The sequence below is a fragment of the Hirundo rustica genome, chromosome 28 (genome assembly GCF_015227805.2).
Source record: "Hirundo rustica isolate bHirRus1 chromosome 28, bHirRus1.pri.v3, whole genome shotgun sequence".
Classification (NCBI taxonomy): Eukaryota; Metazoa; Chordata; class Aves; order Passeriformes; family Hirundinidae; genus Hirundo; species Hirundo rustica.
In genome coordinates, this window is record NC_053477.1 from 4,641,168 (window position 1) to 4,660,410 (window position 19,243).

Here is a 19,243-nt window from a genome sequence, read left to right on the forward strand (position 1 = left end):
CCCGGCCCGGGAGCAGCCCGAGCCCCCCGGGGGCAGCGCAGAGCCCCTGCTCCGCTCCGTGGGTTCGGTCGCTCTCGGTCCCGCGGGTCAGCCCCGCTCCTCCGCGCCGGTGCCGTCGGGGGGGCCGAGCCGCTGCCCTCGGCGGGGCCGGGGCGGGCCGGGGCGGGCCGGGGGAGGCGCCAGGGCCGGCGGCGGAGCGCGGCGAGCGGGGGAGGCGGCGCCGCCGGAGCCGCCCCGGGGAGCGGGGCGGCGGCGGGCGCGGAGCCGGAGCCGGCAGCCGGAGCCGCGGCCCGGGGCCGGGGCCATGCGGCGGGCGGCGGCGCTGGTGCTGCTGGCGGCGGCGCTGAGCGGCCCCGGGGCCGGTGCGCGGAGCTGCCCCGCGCTCAGCCTGGGCTGCAAGTGCGCGGCCGAGCGGGCCAAGGCGGGCGGCGGCCCCGGCGCGCCCCGGCGGAGGGTGGTCTGCAGCGGCGGGGGGCTCCCCGCACCGCCCGAGCCGCGCCTGCTGCCCGAGGGCACCGTCACGCTGTGAGTACCGCGACCGGCAGCGTCCCGGGCATCGCATCGGGCCCCGGGCATCAACTCCGGGCATCCCCCGTGCCTGGCATCCCCCCTGCCCCGGGCATCTCCGTCCTGCCCCGGCCGCGCTGCCCCGGGCACCCTGAGCGGGACCAGAGCCCACGCGTGGGTCGCGCTGAGCCCTCTCCGTGCCGGAGCTGCGCCCGGGGAAGCCCCGGGCAGATCGCCCTGTGCCGGGCAGAGGCTGGTGGCCACTCGGGGACCGGGGACACCGGGGCTGGGATGAAGCCCCGAGGGGTCCGGAGCGCGATGAAGTTACTGTTTCCCCTCAATAAGCGACTCTGCGCCAGCCAAAGCGGGGTTTCAGTCGCCTTAAGGGGCTGTCGCGGCTCTGGGCTGCCCACGGGACCCCGCTGTCCCCACGGCGCGGAGGCGGAGCGGGGCTGGTGTGGACGTGAGCTGGAAATGCAGGAAACGGGCTCTCTCTCCTGCTTCCCTCCGCAGCGTTTCTGCGTGCCGGGAAAAATGTTTTTGTTTGAAAGAGACTGCTGCCCCTGGAAATATTTACTGAGGAGCGATCAGGAGCGGTTCATGGGTCTGGCGTTTGTGCAGAGGTTCCGAAGCTGCTGCTCCATTCGTAAAGGCTCCTCTTCCTCACAGCCCCGTGCCGGGGGTTGGGATTCGGCTGGAGCTGGCAGCCGTGTGCTGCTCGCTGCAGGGTTTATTTATAACTCCAGAGGAGATGTTTGAATTAAAATCTGGATTGGAGGCTGGGCTGGCAGCCCTGCAGCTGGGGGAGCGTCGCTCTCCCCACTGTTGTCCCGCCGGGGTGGCCGTGCCGCCTGCCCGTGGTCACGGCTCCCACCTTGCCCTGCTCAGGGTTGGGTTGGGTTTGGTTGGGCTGGGTTGGGTCAGGTCGGGTCTGGGGGCTGCCCTGTCCTGTCTGCTCTCGCATTCCCGATCCCGGCTCGGGGTTGGGTTGGGTTGGGTTGGGTTGGGTCTGGGGGCTGCCCTGTCCTGCCTGCTCTCACATTCCCGATCCCGGCTCGGGGTTTGGTTGGGTTGGGTTGGGTTGGGTCTGGGGGCTGCCCCGTCCTGCCTGCTCTCGCATTCCCGATCCCGGCTCGTGTTGCCTTTGCTCTGGTTTCCCACGTGCCCCCCTCGCTCTGGGGTGATGGTGGCAGCGAAGGTGACCCCTGTGGCACCGCTGTCCCCGTGTGGGGACGCTGTGGCCACGGACGCGCCGCTGCTGCAGGACGGTGCCAGGAGCAGGGTCCCAGTGCAGCGGCCACATTCAAAGTGTGAATTGTCCCCAGAACTGAGGGGTGTCCCGGGCCTCCCCCCGTGGGGACACTGTGGGTCTCAGGCAGGTGACAGCTGGGCTCCCCATCACACTTGTGAGCTTTGGTTTTCATGTCCTTCCTCTTATGTCCCTTCCTCGCGTGTCAGCCCCTCGCAAACACCCACGGGACGCTGAGCCCTTTGTCGGTTTGTGTTTGGGAAAAGGATCCCGTCCCACAGCCCAGGCCTGCTCCGGTGCCTCCCCAGCTGTTCCCAGCAGGGCGGGGGGGTTGTGCTGGGGGCTCCCTTGGAGGGGCCGGGATGACCGTGCAGAAGCATTAGGGCATTACACGATCCCACTAAAACGTGACATGAAACCTACAGGCGTAGGCAGAAACCTACAAATATGCAGTGACCCTGGCTCTGCTCTCGTGCAGTAAACATGATTTATTCCAAACCCTTTCCAGATGGAACAATCAAAACCAGAGGCTCCGACTTTGGGAGCGTCTCCTGAAGCCACTGGGGTGCGGGCAGGGAGTGGAGGGGCCCAGGCATGTGGCAAGGGCTGCACGTGCCTTGGGGACATCCTGCTGGGGACAGCCGAACCTTGAATTCTGACGAGCTGGGTCTGAGCAGGGCTCCTAGGCAGGCCCCAGGGTGCTCGGGTCCCCTCTGTGCCCCAAGGTTCCAGGTCCCCTCTGTCCCCCAGGGTGCTCAGCACTGCTGCTGCCCCTGCTGCAGGAAATGTGTCTGGGGCAGTGACGTTTCAAAGCAGAGCTGTGTTCCAGCGCTCATCCGGTGCAGCCTGGATTCAGGAGAGCCTGAGTGCTGAGCACGGGAGGCTCTTCCCAGCAGCCGCCAGCGCGGGAGGGACCCTGGCCCGGCCGCAGGTCCAGCTGCCCGGGCAGGCCGGGGACAGGCGGGTGGCCAGAGGAGCTCCAGTGGCCGGAGGAGTTCTGTCACCCTGTGTGTCCCTCATCCCGCCTCTCATTTGGCTTTTTCCCACACTCTCGCTTTATTTATCTTTAATCACTGGGCCTGTGCTGAGGAATCCTGCGCTCCTCGGGGGCAGCTGCTGCGCATTTACCCCCCGCGCCTGAGAAAGGCGCTGGCATCACCCCCGGGCGGGCAGGCAGGGCTGAGGGACAAAGGACAGGGGCTGAGGGGTGCCTGTGGCCCCAGGGACCTGCCCTGCGGCCGGTCCCGGTGTCCCAGGGGACGCTGGTGTCCCATGGGGAGTGTCTGCTGAGCAGAGCTGTGTCTCCCTCCCCTCGTGCCCTGGCAGGGATCTCGGGGGGCTGTGGCTCTGGGGAGGGGGTGATGCTCACACATCCCCTACAGCCCCAGCAGGGGTTTCCTGCTCTGTGCTCTCCAGCACCCACCCCAGTTCCTGCCCAGGTTATTCCCGTGCCCAGCTCCCCACAGGGAGGAAGGAGGGTGCCATCCTCGGCGCGTTGGGCTGTCACCCTGCTCTCACCGGTGGCCCTGGAGAGGTCTCCTGGCTGTTTTGGCAGGGCTGGACCAGGCACAGCGTGGCCCAGCTCCAGTCGGGACCAGGGGATTTGGCACCTCTCGGGGCCGTCCCCGCAGCGTGGCTCTGAGGTGCCGGGGTGCCGCAGACAGGGATTAACGAGGCTTTAATCCCCCCCCGGCTGACCCCTGTGCTAATCGCCCGATGGAAAAAGCGCCACATCCCTAACGAGAGCTGCAGAGGCTCGGCCAGCCCCGCTGTCACACGGGCGGGAGCCCAAACCTCTTCCAGATGTGGAATCCCAGCACAGGCCTCATTTATGTGCACAGCTTGATTGCACTGAAATTACAGATTGTCTGCAGGGAATAGAGGGCTTTGACTTATGACCAATTTCCAGTTCTACTTGAACTCCCCGCTCCAAGGCCGCTCTATCCTGGGCCCTGCAGATGGTTTCTTTCTCAAGCCTTCTTCGGCTTTTTATTTGTCGTTTATTGGGCTGCAGCTCCATCGGGTTTGGGTTTTCCAGGGGCTGCAGGTCATGGTGCTGCCCGGTGCGTCGGAGCATCCCGGCCCAGGCCGGCTCTGGAGGCTTCGCCCTCTCTCCGGGGCTCATTTTTCCTGCGCTAACAAAAGCCAAGGGTTGGAACAATAATTTTCACCATCCGAAATAGCCCGGCGTGACGTGAGGCTGGAGGAAACGCCCGGGCACGGCACAGGGAGGGGAAGAGCCCCCGAGCACCCAAACAAAGCAGGGAGGGGGGGATCGCCCGGGTCTGGGGTTCTCCAGCCCCACTGGCTTGGAAGCTGTGGGGTCCCCTCTGGGAGCTGTGGGGTCCCCGCTGGAATGTGGGCTCGCCCCTGGGATGTTGTGGGCCCCTCTGGGATGCTGCAGAGCCCCCCGGGATTCTCTGGGGTCCCTCTAGGTTGCTCCGTGCCCCCCCTGGTGTTACAGCCGCCCCCAGAGCCTCCAGCACCTCTCACCAGCCCCGGGGCCCCTCTTTTCTCCTCTTTTCTCCTCTCTTCTCCTCTCTTCTCTCCCCGAAGTCCCTGCGCGGAGCAGCGAGCCGTGCTCGGGGCGCAGCCCGTGCCGTATCTGCTGCCGGCATCTGCTTTGAATTAAGGCACTTGGAGAGCAGAGCCGGGCCGGGCCCCGGCCCCCACCGCGGCCCCCCAGGAACCCCCGCCCGGGCCGGGGAGCCACCGTCTCCCCGCGTCCTTTTTTGGTTGGGTCCAGAGGAAGTTTATTGTTTCAGCAGCCCAGTTTCTGGAGCTGTTATTTATCCAAGTGGATTCCAGCACGCTTGAAAAAACAATCTTGTTTTTTTTCCACTTTTGGCTCCTTTTTTTTTGAGATGAAAAAAGAGGAGGAGAAGAAGAAGGGATCTGTATCTCTCTGCCGGCAGCCTCGCGGGCTCCAGGCCCCCCCAGCCCCGGCGCGGGGGGTTGGAGCACGGATGCTGCGCCCCTTCCAGGCCTGGCTCCCCCGGGATGGGAGGGTGCTCCTTGGGGCTCCCCCCATCCCCGGCACGCATCCCCCATCGTTTCCGTTTGACTCCCTGCTCCAGTCCTTAATCCCCGCATTGTCCAGAGGGGCTTTTCCAGCCACCGCTCAATTAGCCGATTATTGTCCCCGTGTCCCCGGCAGCAGCCCCCGCCCTCCCACGCTCCGCGCGGCCGGAGGGTCTCGGGGCACCGGGCAGGACGAAGGAGCGGTTCCAGGGGGATTCCGGAGCGCACGGAAACTCTCGGGCACTGAGGGGATCCCCAGCCCTCCCTCCAGGCTCATCGCTCCGGGGATGAGCTGAGGGGACCCGGACCGAGCTGGGAATGAGCTCCAAAGGCCACGGCTCTGCTTCCGCGGCTGCCGAGGCTGCAGGTGGGTGGGATGGGAGGGCTCCGGGTCCCCTCTGCGCGCCCAGAGCTCCGAGAGCGCGTGGGAAACCGCTGCAACCCCCGCCTGCGTGTCCCGGCCCAGCGACAGCCGCTCGGTGACCGGGGGGACGGCTCAGAGCCGCTCGACCCCTCCCCACAGCCGATCCCCACGCCCGGGGCAGTTCCCAGAGCTGGGAATGCAGTGGGGGCTCCGGGCCCATCCCCACGTGCCGACAGCCCGGCCCCCCGCGCGTCTCGGGGGGGCTGGCCCCTGACCCCCGTGGGGTCGGAGTGGCCTCGTGGGCACACTGATCCCATTGCATTGGGATCCCCTCGTGGGCACACCGATCCCATTGCACTGGGATCCGTCATGGACACACCGATCCCATTGCACTGGGATCCCCTCATGGACACACCGATCCCATTGCAGCGGGATCCGTCATGGACACACCGATCCCATTGCACTGGGATCCATCATGGACACACCGATCCCATTGCACTGGGATCCGTCATGGACACACCGATCCCATTGCACTGGGATCCGTCATGGACACACCGATCCCATTGCTCTGGGATCCCCTCGTGGGCACACCGATCCCATTGCACTGGGATCCCCTCGTGGGCACACTGATCCCATTGCATTGGGATCCCCTCATGGACACACCGATCCCATTGCTCTGGGATCCGTCATGGACACACCGATCCCATTGCACTGGGATCCCCTCGTGGGCACACCGATCCCATTGCACTGGGATCCGTCATGGACACACCGATCTCATTGCTCTGGGATCCCCTCATGGGCACACTGATCCCATTGCACTGGGATCCCCTCGTGGGCACACCGATCCCATTGCACTGGGATCCCCTCGTGGACACACCGATCCCATTGCACTGGGATCCGTCATGGACACACCGATCCCATTGCACTGGGATCCCCTCGTGGGGACACCGATCCCATTGCACTGGGATCCGTCATGGACACACCGATCCCATTGCACTGGGGGTTCTCAGTTAATGTCCCATGAGGGGACAGGGCCAAGGACCCACACACGGCTCTGCTGCCTCTGGACACGTGGGAATGGAAAGGGGCCGTGGAGCCTGATGAGAACTTCCTGGGGGAAAAAAAAAAAAGGAAAAAAAAAATACAAACCAAAAAACCCAAACAGAAAACAATTTGAACATAACATCCATGAAACTGGAGAGAACAAAACAAACCCGTGTTGGAGGATGTGGGTTGTAACTGGGGAGTGTGACCCAGATGGCTCCAGTGGGACAGAGAAGAGCCCGGATCCCTTCCCAGGAAAAGTTTTACTGGGAAAAATGTTTCGGGCAAACTGTCCCTGCCAGCACAACCTTTCTGTGCCAGCCGCTCCTTTTGGTCAAGGATCTCTTCTCCTTGAGGAAGGACAGCCCAGGGTGCCCCGGGCCGTGCCGGGAGCGATGGGAACGGCCCTGGAAGCTCTCCCCTGCTCCGGGCAGGGTCCTGGCCCGAGCCGGTGCCGGTGCTGGCTGCTGGGGCGAGCCGAGCCCCGGCAAAGAGCGGTCCGGGCGGGGAGGAGAGGGTCCGGCACGGCGTGTGGAAGCAATTTGCAGCTGTCGGGGCCGCCGGACGTTTCCGCTCCCCGCCGGCCGGGTCCGGGGCCCCGCGGCCGCGCCGGTGCCCGGTGGCGGCTCCTCATTAGCACAGGATGCGGGGGCTGCGCTGCCAGAGCCCGGCCCTTCCGTCCCAGCCCGGGGGGCTGCGGGGCCCGGGGCCGCTCCTGCCCCGAGCCGAGCGCGGCGGGCAGCGCGTCCGGAGGGGCCGGGCCGCAGCACACAGCGCCCATTGAGCCGCGGGTAAACAGCCCCGGCCCGGCCCTCAATGAGCGCTTTCATCCCGCTCCCCGCGGCCGGGGCTCCAGGCTGCCCTCCCGGCCCGGCTGCCGCCGGCCCCGCTCCGTGCCTCGCTCGCTTTGCCGGCGCGGGAGCTCTGGGGGCAGCGCTGGCCCCGAGAGCCGGGTCCGGCTCTGCTAATTGCGCTGAGGAGCTTTAATGAGCTCCTGGCTGAATCGCCGGGTGCTGCTGCCCTCCGTCCACCCCCGTCACCCCGCGAGGGGCCCTTTGGTCAGCAGAGCTGTTTGTTGGGGATGAAATCTCACTGCTGGGAGGCTCCTGGGAAAGCCACAATGGGACCGTGGGGAGCTGGGGGGGCCCTGCCAGGTGCAGGTCCTTGGGGTGCTGGGGTGGGGTCACCTCCTGCCCCGAGGTGATGCCCCAGGAGCCAGCACGGGGATTCCATGACAGTCAGTGTGTGTGGTCCATGGCTTGTAGAGCATGCAGAGCATCCCAGCACGGCCTCTACATCCAACACAACCTCTACATCCAACACAGCCTCTACATCTGACACAGCCTCTGCATCCAACACAACCTCTACATCCGACACAACCTCTACATCCAACACAACCTCTACATCCGACACAGCCTCTACATCCGACACAGCCTCTGCATCCAACACAACCTCTACATCCGACACAACCTCTACATCCAACACAACCTCTACATCCAACACAGCCTCTACATCCGACACAGCCTCTGCATCCAACACAACCTCTACATCCGACACAACCTCTACATCGAACACAACCTCTACATCCAACACAGCCTCTACATCCGACACAGCCTCTGCATCCAACACAACCTCTACATCCGACACAACCTCTACATCCAACACAGCCTCTACATCCGACACAGCCTCTGCATCCAACACAACCTCTACATCCGACACAACCTCTACATCCAACACAGCCTCTACATCCGACACAGCCTCTACATCCGACACAGCCTCTACATCCGACACAGCCTCTACATCCGACACAGCCTCTACATCCGACACAGCCTCTACATCCGACACAGCCTCTACATCCAACACAACCTCTACATCCAACACAACCTCTACATCCAACACAGCCTCTGCATCCGACACAGCCTCTGCATCCAACACAACCTCTACATCTGACACAACCTCTACATCCAACACAACCTCTGCATCCGACACGGCCTCTGCACCCAACACAGCCCCTGCATTCCCTGTTCCCACCTGGCCATGCAAGGCCGTCCCTGGGGTTCCCCATGGCCACCACGGCAGTGGCACAGCCGGGCCGGGGCTTCCTCCGGGGGTCTGTCTGTCTTCACTCCCCGCCAGCTCCCGGCTCAGGGGGCCACGGCTGGGGGTCAGTGGCAGGTGAGGTAACGGGGCCGCCCCTCTCCCTCTGCTCTTCCCGCAGGCTGCTGAGCAACAACAAGATCACGGTGCTGGAGAACGGCTCCTTCTCGGGGCTGCGGGCTCTGGAGAAGCTGTGAGTGGGGGTCGGGCGGGAGGGTGGGGGCGGTGGAATGCGGGTTGGGCTTCCACGGTGGGTGGTAGCGCTGCCACTCGCACGCCGCTCCTGGTGTGCTGCAGCAGGACCGGTGCTGCAGCGCAGAACTTGCCACTGGCACCCACGGGCACCCCAGGGACCCCGGGAGCTGCAGCGGGGCCGCGCTCCATGAGGGCCGGGATGAAAAGCGACATTGTCCCCCCAAACAAAGTCAACTTTCTTATCTCCCCGTGAAAGGCATCTCTATGGAGGGAGCTGCGAGAAGGGGAGATTTATGGCCCCCGTACGGGTTTGATCTGTAGGTATGCGGGCACGGGCACCGGCACTGAGGGGGTTTTGTTCCCCGCCGGGGGCCCGTGAAGGTCTCACGCATTCCCGCGCTCTGTGGGCTCCCGTGGAAACCCCCACGGGGCTGCTTTTGGGGTCGGTGGAAAGCAGTCACCTCGGGGACACCCTCCCACACCCCCAGCACGGGTCAAGGTGCGGGGTCAGCTCCTGCTCCTGGCACTGCAGCATCGTGGATGGGAGGGATGGTGGGACACGGGGAAGGAGCCGTGGAGCAGGGGGGGCCACCCGGGGAGGACCACGGCTCTGCAGCCCCCGCGTGCCTGGGGTGCCCCGAAAGGTCTCCATGCCCTGGGAAAGCAGCTGCCCCGGGTCACCTCCTGCTCACCACGGGGTCAGAGGGGGCCCGGGGCGGGTGGGCAGCTGCGCCTGATTGCCCTCGACAGGAGCCAGAATTGTTTTTGCCGGGTCGCTCTGGGGCGGTGGGGCAGACGTGCCCCACGGAGGGCCCGTGCCGGCGTGGCGGGGACACCGTGGGGGCTGCGGGGCCCCTCGCTTCCCCTCCTGGGGCTGGCCAGGCCCCCGCCCGCCCCGGCTGCCCAGCGTGGGGGCTGTGGGGTCCCAGCACAGCGGGGACAACCCATTCCCTGGATGTCGGGGTGCCCCCACGGACCCCCTCCCCTCCGGCTTGGCATCTCCAGTGATTTGTAGCGGCGTAATGAGATTAATGAGTCTGAGCGGGGACGGTATGCGAGCGCTCATTAGCGGAGTTCCCTGCTTGGGAGCGGCCCTGGGGGGATGCGAGGGGGCTCGGTGGGTGACAGCGGGGACAAGGATGGACTCTGTCCGTCCACCCGTCTGTCTGTGCTGGGCTGCCGTGGGCGCACAGGGGGTGTGGGCAGTGAACCGGGATGGCTCTGGGGGTCCGGGTTTGCGATGCGGGTCTCTGTGCACTCGTGGTGATTGGGGTCCCCGTGTTCGTGTGATGCTGGGGTGCCCCCAGGCCCCGAGCCACTGCTGGCTCTCATTCCTGCAGCGTCACCGCGCCGGGGCTGCGGCAGGAGGGGGCTCGGGACCGCAGGAAATGCAAAGGCAAATGCGCAGGGCAGAGAAAAAGAGCATCCTCATCGGAAATGAGCAGCGGCAGCCCCGGGCCTGGCCCGCGGGAGGAAGTGCCTGAATGAGGAAGGCTGCCGCTGGCCAAGCACCGGGCTGGCTGCAAACCCCTGGGGCCCAGCACGGTCCCCGCAGCACCCAGCGCCCCCAGACCTGAGCCGGGGCCGCAGGTTTTGCACTGGATGTGTTTTGTGCGGCAGGGTGTGCCGGGCTGTGCGGGGGTGGCAGTCCCCGGGACACCCGGCGGGACGCGGGGCTGGCAGCGGTGCTGTCCCGGGGCTTTGCGGGCCGGGTGTTCGAGCTGGCTGCGGGAGCTGGGGCTCCTGGGGGCGCTGGTGGCGGGCAGGTGAGCGGAGCTGTTCCTTCAGCACCGGCGCTCACCTGAGCGCACCTGCCCGCACTCGTGCCCGCGCCGCCGGCCGCGCCAGCTGCCGCTTCGAGCCTTTGTGCACCGCCGGGAAGGGCAGGCGCGGGCACGGCTGTTGCATCAGCCCAGAAGGGCCGGGATGAGGCCGGCTGCCTTTCCTCTCCCCCAGGACCCCCCCGGTCCCTCGGCGGGACTCCCCCCTCGCAGCCCGGCTCTGCTGGGAGGGGCCGCACCGCTCCCCACCCCGGCCGCTGGGTTGTGGCTCACGGGGTGTCCCCAGGGCCGCGGGAGACCCAGCCACGAGCTCCAGAGACTGCTATAAATAGACACGGACCCATATGGATCCCATTTCCTCTCCCGGACGGCTCCGGTGCTCAGCAGAAGTTGCCTCGGGTCCCAGGGGCTGGGCAGAGCGGCTGATGCTCCGCGTGGGGTGTGCCAGGCGAGCCCCTGGTTGGATGTGCACCTGCAATCAAGATAATTGCTCAAACGAGCTTCCCGAGGGCCGCAGAGCCCGTCCGGGGCCGTGTTCTTATCCCGCACACGGGAGATAGCGGGGATGTTCCCGAGCGACGCGGGACCGGTGCCAGCAGCCAGTGCCAGCGGGCAGGGACGCGGAGTGTGCCCGGGGGCTGCCATCCCCCGGGGACAGCGGGGAGCCTCGTCCCTTCCCTGCACCCCTCGCAGAGATAACGAGAGAAATGGGATGGAGAACTGCTAATGAGGCTCTGGCAGGGGGTTGGCAGCGCCTGGGGGGGGCCAGGGAAGGGGCTGGGGGTGGAACGGGGGTGCTCATGTCCCCTGTGCTGTGCCCCTGGAGATGGGGCTCCCCACAGCACACCCCAAGGTCTGTGTCTGTCTCCCCGCAGGGACCTGAAGAACAACCTGATCAGCACGGTCCAGCCGGGCGCCTTCCTCGGCCTCCCCGAGCTGAAACGCCTGTGAGTGCCGGTGCAGGCCCTTGGACCGCCCGGGGCTGGCCCTGGGGACAACAGTGGGGACAGCGGGGCGTCCTCAGCCCTGACGGCCCCTCCACTCACCTTGCAGGGACCTCTCCAACAACCGCATCGGCTGCCTGAGCGCCAGCGTCTTCCAGGGGCTCCCCAACCTGCTCCGACTGTAAGTGGTTCTCTGGGGACGTCCCGGCCAGTCCTGTCCCCTGTCCCCTGTCCCCTGAGAGGTGTACGGACACGGCAAGGGGCCTGCAAGGTGTCCCCTGCCCCAGCAGCTCCCCAGCCCACTCCACGCCATCCTTCTCTCCCGTCCCCCAGGAACGTGTCCGGGAACATCTTCTCCAGCCTCCCGCCCGGCGTTTTTGACGAGCTCCCCTCCCTGAAAGTCGTGTGAGTTGGTGCCCTGGGATTTCAGCGCCCTGCCCGAGGGTCTCAGGGCTGCTGGGCGCCGCGTCCCCGCGGGCGCCCCGTGACACCATCCCTTGCAGGGACTTTGCCACCGAGTACCTGACGTGCGACTGCAACCTGCGCTGGGTGCTGCGCTGGGCCCGCGAGCGCGGGGCGCAGATCTCGGAGCGGACGGCGTGCGCGTTCCCCCCGGCAGCTGCGCGGCGCGGCCCTGCGAGGGGCGCGGGACGGGCAGCTCCGCTGCGGTGAGCCGGGGCCGGGGCGGGGGCGGCGGCGGCGGCGGCGGCGCGGGCTCACCTGTGTCCCCCGCAGCGGGAGCCCCGGAGCTGCACACGCACCACCTGATCCCGTCGCTGCGCCAGGTGGTTTTCCAGGGCGACCGGCTGCCCTTCCAGTGCACGGCCACGTACCTGGACAACAGCACCCAGATCCGCTGGTTCCACAACCGCCAGCCCGTGCAGGAGGATGAGCAGACGGGCGTCATCGTGGAGGAGAGTCTCATCCATGACTGCACCTTCATCACCAGGTCAGGGATGGGGACCGGGATGGGAATGGGGATGGGATCGGGATTGAGAGGGAGTTGGGACTGAGATGGGGACAGACACGGGGATGATATGGGGATGGGGATGACCACTTGTGGCCACAGGAGTCACATGTTTGTGGGTCCCAAGTGCTGTGGGTGGGCTGCCGAGCGTGGGCACGTTTGGTGCTTCGTGGCATGAGTCCCCACGTCCCCAAGCTTGGGGGACCGCTGTGGGGCAGCCCCGCCGTGCCAGCCCCCGTCCTGTGCCCGCAGCGAGCTCATCCTCTCCAACATCCACGTCTCCGCCAACGGCGAGTGGGAATGCGCCGTCTCCACCTCCCAGGGAAACGTCAGCAAGAAGGTGGAGATCGTGGTGCTGGAGACCTCTGCATCCTACTGCCCTGCCGAGCGCGTCACCAACAACCGCGGGGACTTCAGGTGGGGCCGGCGGCGGCGCAGGTGCCGCGGCGGGGGGGACACGCGTGGCCGGTGCCGCACGGAGAGCGAGCCGTGCGTGCGGGGGCCTCTCCTCGCCGCAGGTGACCGCGCGTCTGGCAGCGATTACCGGCCGCGGGGAGGGTGGCGCAGCCCGGCTCCAGCAGCAGAGGTGTTGGAATTTCTCTGGCACGAGACGAAAGGCTCCGGGCGCTCGCCGTAACCCCGGCGGGGCCCTTACGGAATATAAATTAATGGCGCAGTCAATGTGGCTTAAATTAGCGGTGCCCCCCCCCCGCCGCTGCCCGCTGCTTCCCCCTGCGCTGCCGGAGCCGAGCGGGATGCGGGGCAGGGTGGGCGCCTTTGGGGGAGATTCGCCGGCTTTCCCGGAGCCCAGCGGCGGCAGCGGCTTGCAGAGGGGGCTGCAGGGCTGGAGCTGCACGGGGGCCGCACAGGGGGAGCGGGAGCAGGCTCGGGGCAGCGCTGCTGGTGTGGGGCGCCCCGGGGTCACCACGCGTGGGTGCCCGCAGGTGGCCCCGCACCCTGGCAGGGATCACGGCCTACCAGCCCTGCCTGCAGCACCCGTTCGCCGCGGGGCCGGCGGGCGCGGGCTCGGCGGGCGAGAAGCAGGCGTGGCGGCGCTGCGACCGCGCCGGGCGCTGGGAGGACGGCGACTACTCCCACTGCCTCTACACCAACGACATCACCCGCGTGCTCTACACCTTCGTGCTGGTGAGCGGGGGGCCCGGGGGCTCGGCTGGGCCGCAGGGGGCACAGCCGGTGACCGTGGCCCCGCCGTGGCCGTGCCGCCCCGCAGATGCCCATCAACGCCTCCAACGCCCTGACCCTGGCTCACCAGCTCCGCGTCTACACGGCCGAGGCAGCCAACTTCTCGGACATGGTTGATGTCCTCTATGTGGCCCAGATGATAGAGAAGTTTATTGGCTACGTGGACCAGATCAAGCAGGTAACGAGTGCTGCAGGTGTCCCCTGCCTGCCCCAGCGCAGCCTGGTGATTTGGGGCGGAAAAGCGTGAATTGGAGCGTTTCCACGGGGGACAGCGGTAGCTCCTTGCAGAGCTGCTTGCTGTCCCCAGCTGACAGACGTGATCGTGGAGATGGCCAGCAACATCATGCTGGTGGACGACCACATCCTGTGGATGTCCCAGAAGGAGGAGAAGGCCTGCAGCAGCATCGTGCGCTCCCTGGAGAGGATCGCAGCCCACACGCTGAGCAGCAACTCCCAGCACATGGCAGTGGTGAGGGGGAGCACGGGCTGGGGCTGGCTACGGGGAGGAGGGGCGGGTGGGCTGCTGCTGTGGGGTCTCTGCCCGTGCTGGAGCTGATGATCCCTCCATGATGCTGGCAGAACTCCCGCAACATCGCCTTCGAGGCGTACGTGGTGAAGCCCGAGAGCTACGTGGGGCTGAGCTGCGTGGCGTTCCAGCGCGGGGATGGGGCCCCCCAGGGACGCTCCCCCCCGGCCGAGCGGGGGGCCGAGCCCACGCCCGACCAGCAGCTCCGGCTGCGCTGCACCACGGGGCGGCCCAACATCTCCCTGACCAGCTTCCACATCAAGGTACGGGAGCGCCGGGGCTCGGGGGGCTGCGGCTCGGCCCCTGCTCACCGGTGACCGTGCACCCACAGAACAGCATCGCCCTGGCCTCCATCCAGCTGCCCCCCAGCCTGTTCGCCAGCCCCGCCCCGGCCACGCCGGGGGCCGACTGCAAGCTCCAGCTGCTGGTCTTCCGCAACGGGAAACTCTTCTGCAGCACCGGCAACTCCTCCCGCCTGGCCGACGACGGCAAACGCCGCAGCGTGGCCACCCCAGTCATCTACGCCGGGACCTGTAAGGGCAGCACGGTGGGGCGTTTGGGGTGCCCTGGGGGGCTCCCCGGGGCATCGTGCCGGTGCTCCCGCAGGGCAGAGCCGTCCCTGGGGTCCCCATAGGGAGGTGGCAGTGTGCCCATGGGATGTGCAGGGTCCCCTGTGCCCGGCCCCTCGGGGGGTGCAGGTGGAGGGGTGCCACTCGTCCTGCTGACCAGGTTTCTCCGTTGCAGACGGCTGCGGAGTGGGGAACCTGTCAGAGCCGGTGGCCGTGTCCCTGCGACACCCCGGGGAGGGCACGGACCCCGTGGCTGCGTACTGGAACTTCGAGGTGCTGGGGGGCATGGGGGGCTGGAGCGCCGAGGGGTGCCAGCTGGCCTCCCGCGAGCCCAACGTCACCTCCCTGCACTGCCGGCACCTCAGCAACGTGGCCGTGCTCATGGTGGGTGTGGGGCGAGCGGCAAGGTGGGAGCATTGTGAGAGTAGGGGCTGCAGGAGGGTGGTGGGGCGGCTCAGGGGCACAGGGCTGGTGCTGCGGGCTCTGACGGGCGGTGCTGTGCTGTGCTGTGCTGTGCAGGAGCTCAGTGGGTTCCCCAGCGAGGCGCCGGGCGCCGTGGAGGTGCTGCACCCGGCCATGTACACCTGCACGGCCGTGCTGCTGCTCTGCCTCTTCACCACCATCATCACCTACATCGTCCACCACGGGTGAGGACGCGTCCGGTGCCTGTGCTGCGGGTCTGGGGGCTGTGCTGGGGGCTGTGGGCAGCGGGAGGAGCTCCCCAGGTGCCAACAGCCAGGAGAAGGTGTACGGGGACGGCCGTCCAGTGGCGCGGGCCTGTAGGACGTGGAGATGACCCTCCAGGAATGTGCTGCCCCGGGTCCTGGTCCTCTGCCCGTGTGCAGGCACGTACCTGCACAGCTTCTCCTCCAGCCACGCCCCGTGCCCGGGGTCAGGCTGCTGCTGCCTCCCCCCAGGTGCGGGATTTGTGCCAAAGGGAGCCGCGGCAGGGGCTCACAGGTCCCCACTGTGCCTCTTGCTCTCGCAGCACCATCCTCATCCCGCGGAAGGGCTGGCACATGCTGCTTAACCTCTGCTTCCACATCGCCATGACGGCCGCCGTCTTCGCGGGAGGCATCACCCTCACCGGCTACCGGGCCGTGTGCCAGGCCGTGGGTACCGGGCAGCGCCCAGCACCGCGGGCTCGGGCGGGACGGGCACCGGGGGGGCACGGCCGTGTCTGCAGCACCCCCTCCCCAGCCGCCGCCTCCTCCCGCAGGTCGGCATCATCTTGCACTACTCGTCCCTCTCCACGCTGCTCTGGATGGCGGTGAAAGCCCGGGTGCTCTACAAGGAGGTGACCTGGAAGGCGCCACAGCAGCCGGACAGGGACACGTCCCAGGCAGCCCCCAGACCCATGCTGCGGTACGGAGCCCCCTGCCCAGGCCCCCTCCAGGGGCTGGGGTGGGACTCGCTCTTCTGGACGAGCCCATCCCGCGCTCTCCCGTGGCTCCAGGTGTGCAGTGACGCTTCCCCTCCCTGCAGGTTCTACCTGATCGCCAGCGGGATCCCCCTCATCATCTGTGGGATCACAGCAGCTGTCAACATCCACAACTACCACGACAGCAACCCCTAGTAAGTGTTCCTGCTCTGCCCTTCCTCCCTCACGCATGGGTGGCCTCCCTTGCTGGGGCACGGAAGCTGGTGGCACTGGGAGCCTGGAGGAGTTTGGGAAAAGATCACTGAGATTTTTCCTGAGAGTTATCCTGGGATAACTCCCAGTTTTACTGGGAAAAAATCGTCCAGGCCACCGGCAGAGCTCCACAGAGCCCGTGCCATCAGGGCAGCTCCACACCACAACCCCTCAGAGCCCCTCTCCTCCCGCACAGCTGCTGGCTGGTGTGGCGGCCCAGCCTGGGCGCTTTCTACGTCCCCGTGGCTTTCATCCTGCTCGTCACCTGGATTTATTTCCTCTGCGCCGGGCTCAGCCTCCAGTGCCGCCCCTCGCACCAGAAAGAGATCCCGGAGCCGCTGGAGCCGCCGCCACGGCTGGGGGGGACCAGCGACCTCCTGACAGACTCTGGGTCCATCTCGGTGACGCTCAACTCGGGGCCGCCCTGCCCCGATGGGGACGGTGTCCACTCCCTGCGGGCGCAGTTCTGGGCGCTGGTGGCCACCCACGCCCTGTACGTGGCCCTGTGGACGTTCGGTGCCATGGCCGTGTCCCAGCGCTGGTACCTGAACATCGTCTTCAGCTGCCTCTACGGCGTCACCGCCGTGGCGCTGGGGCTCTTCATCTTCGTCCATCACTGCCTCCGGCGCCGGGACGTGCTCAGCTCCTGGTTCTCCTGCTGCCCGTCGTACCGGAACGCGCTGCCCATGCAGGCCTACGTGCACCCCGGGCTGGGGCCGGAGGACGGCTCGCAGGTCTTCATCGGCTGCGACCCGGAGGCCGCTCGCTCCGGCGCCTCCTCCTCCTCCTCGCCCAGCAGCGCCGGCTCTGCCGGGGGCCGCTGCAAGCTCACCAACCTGCAGGTAGCCCAGAGCCAGGGGGACGCACGCCCGGCGCCCTGCCCGGAGCCGGACCCCGCGGACGGGAAGCCGGTCAGGCACGCCAGCAACCTCCACGGCCGCAGGAGCCACCGCGGCAGAACTAAGCCGTGCCGCGACGGGAAGCACCACCGCTTGAAAATGCTGCGGGGCCCCTCGGAGCACGCGTCCAGCGAGAGCGGAAGCCTCCAGAACAGCCACTCCGAGAGCTTCCCCAGCGGCAGGACCAGCCCGGCCAGCGGCGGCCGCGCAGGGCCGCGGGGGCCGCAGGACGGGGACGCGGCCCCCAGCCCCTCGGAGGGCAGCGACGGAGGGCGGAGGGCGCCCGACTTCGCCGAGGCTCGGCGGAGGAGCGGCAGCCGGGACAACCTGCGGCCGGGCGGCAGCGCCGAGAGGGAGGCGAAGCGCCGCTCCTACCCCCTCAACGTGGGCAGCCACAACGGCGGCCTCAAGGGCAGCAAGTACGACATCGACCTGGCCAGCGCCGACGGCACGGCCGGCATGAAGACCGGCCTCTGGAAGAGCGAAACCACCGTGTGAGGCTGGGCGAGCACCGACGGCCGCAGCGCTTTCCTGCGGGAGCCGCGGCCGGAGCCGCTGGGGCACGGCTGCGGGAATCCCCACTGCACTAGGCAGGGATGGGCGGCGCCGCCGGGGGCTCCGGCTCCCCCGGGCACAGCACGGCCCCGGGCACACCCATCTCCCCGAGGAGGCGCCGAGCTTCTCGCCGCGGTGCCGGCGGCTCCGGGCAACCCTGGCCCGCCGGCGGCCGGAATTGCGGCCGTGCTTTAATCACTCCTGCATGTCACTTGAGATTGATCCTAAATGCTATTTTATATTATACAGAGGAAATGTCTATTTTTCAAAGCTATATTATTGAATGTATATATGTATAGACAGAGCCGTAGGTGATGCTCCCGTGCCCTGGGAGCGGGCGCTGGGCCAGGGCCCGCTCGTGCCACGACTGCAATATTCCCGCTGAGGGACCGCTCCAAGTGCCCTTGACGTCCAGGCAGCGCCGCCCCAGCCTGAGCAAAGTGCTTCTGGAGAGCAGCTGCTCCCTCTGGAACGTTCCTACCGCACCTACAGCGCCGGGGGCCGGGCGGTGCCAAAGCCATATTGCAAACCAAGCACAAGGTAAGAGGAGCCTCAGCTCCAGGGTGAGGTGATTGTCTGCACTGCTTTAATGCCAGACACTAAAATAACGGCCAGAAAAGGCTCCGGGCACTAAAATCACAGCCAGAAAATGCTCCCAGGCCCTCAGAGGCTCAAGCCACGCAGTGGGGTGGGTTGGCAGACCCACGCTGCTGCCGGAGCCAGGACTGACCCTCTGTGCCAAAGCACCAAAGAACCAAAGAACCAAGAGGTGGGAGAGGCCCAGAGCAGCTCTGCGTCCTTAATCCAGGCGTTCAAGCTCAGAAAATACCTAGGTTTGCTCTTAAGAAGGCAGAGACCATTCTGGGGAGCAGGGACCATTCCTGGGAATGCAAGGGAATTAGGAAGGAATGCCAAGGAAGGAATTAGGAATGCCAAGGGATTAGGGGCCTTCCTCGGACCCTAAAGGGCTGGAACCTGGATTAGCACTTACTGTTCCCATTGAAAAACCAAGTTTCCCCTTTTTCCCGGCACACAGGTAAAACAGCCAGGCCACAGAGAGGCTGCAGCAAAGCAGAGGAGGAAGGTGGGAGCCTGGTGCCTCCCCCGCCCTTTCCAGCCTCCCCTGCCTCAGTTTCCCCCGCCTGCAAATGAGTTTAATAACATAGCTACCTCCGAGGGGTCGTGGGGCTGGCAGGGCCACGAGCCAGGGGAGGAAAAAGCACTTAGTGGGGCTTGGTCTCACCTGGGAACCACTGACCCCACAGGGCTGGGGCACCCCTGGGCTTAACCTGCCACTCCCTGCCTGCCTCGGCTTCTCTGCCCACTAAAATGTTTAAATATCCCATCGTCCCTGGTATTTAACACAGTTTAAACCCTTACAGCCTGGCTGATGCCCCGTGGTTCTATTGCTTGCTGCATTGTGACAGTATTAGAGGAAAAGCTTTGTATTCGTAATTACACTTTGTTTTGTGTGTTTACAAGCGAATGACATATCAACAGAGCTTCCTGCAATATCTGGGGGGAGGGAGGGAAATATGCCAAAGAAATGTCTTCAAAGGGGTCTTTTTGCATTTTTATATGAATAGAATGTTTCTAGCAGATATGTTTTGTTTAATATATTAAAGATATGCCAATCTGCCGAGAGCTACTGTTATTTCTCTCAGACTTCATGTTCAAATCCAGCCTGGA

At 66.2% G+C, this 19,243-nt stretch overlaps 1 protein-coding gene across 1 annotated transcript; it reads left to right on the forward strand.

The window, feature by feature from the left end:
- The first annotated feature begins 304 nt into the window (after positions 1-304).
- Positions 305-19,193, forward strand: ADGRA2 (adhesion G protein-coupled receptor A2). The gene is given in 20 exon segments (XM_040087814.1): positions 305-525; positions 8,404-8,475; positions 11,134-11,205; positions 11,312-11,383; positions 11,536-11,607; positions 11,706-11,811; positions 11,813-11,870; positions 11,938-12,151; positions 12,422-12,586; positions 13,114-13,315; positions 13,401-13,550; positions 13,680-13,841; positions 13,952-14,161; positions 14,230-14,431; positions 14,643-14,851; positions 14,987-15,114; positions 15,456-15,579; positions 15,687-15,832; positions 15,953-16,042; positions 16,297-19,193. Coding segments are annotated over 20 exon segments (3,876 nt in total). The 3' UTR covers positions 17,498-19,193.
- The last annotated feature ends 50 nt before the right edge of the window (positions 19,194-19,243 follow it).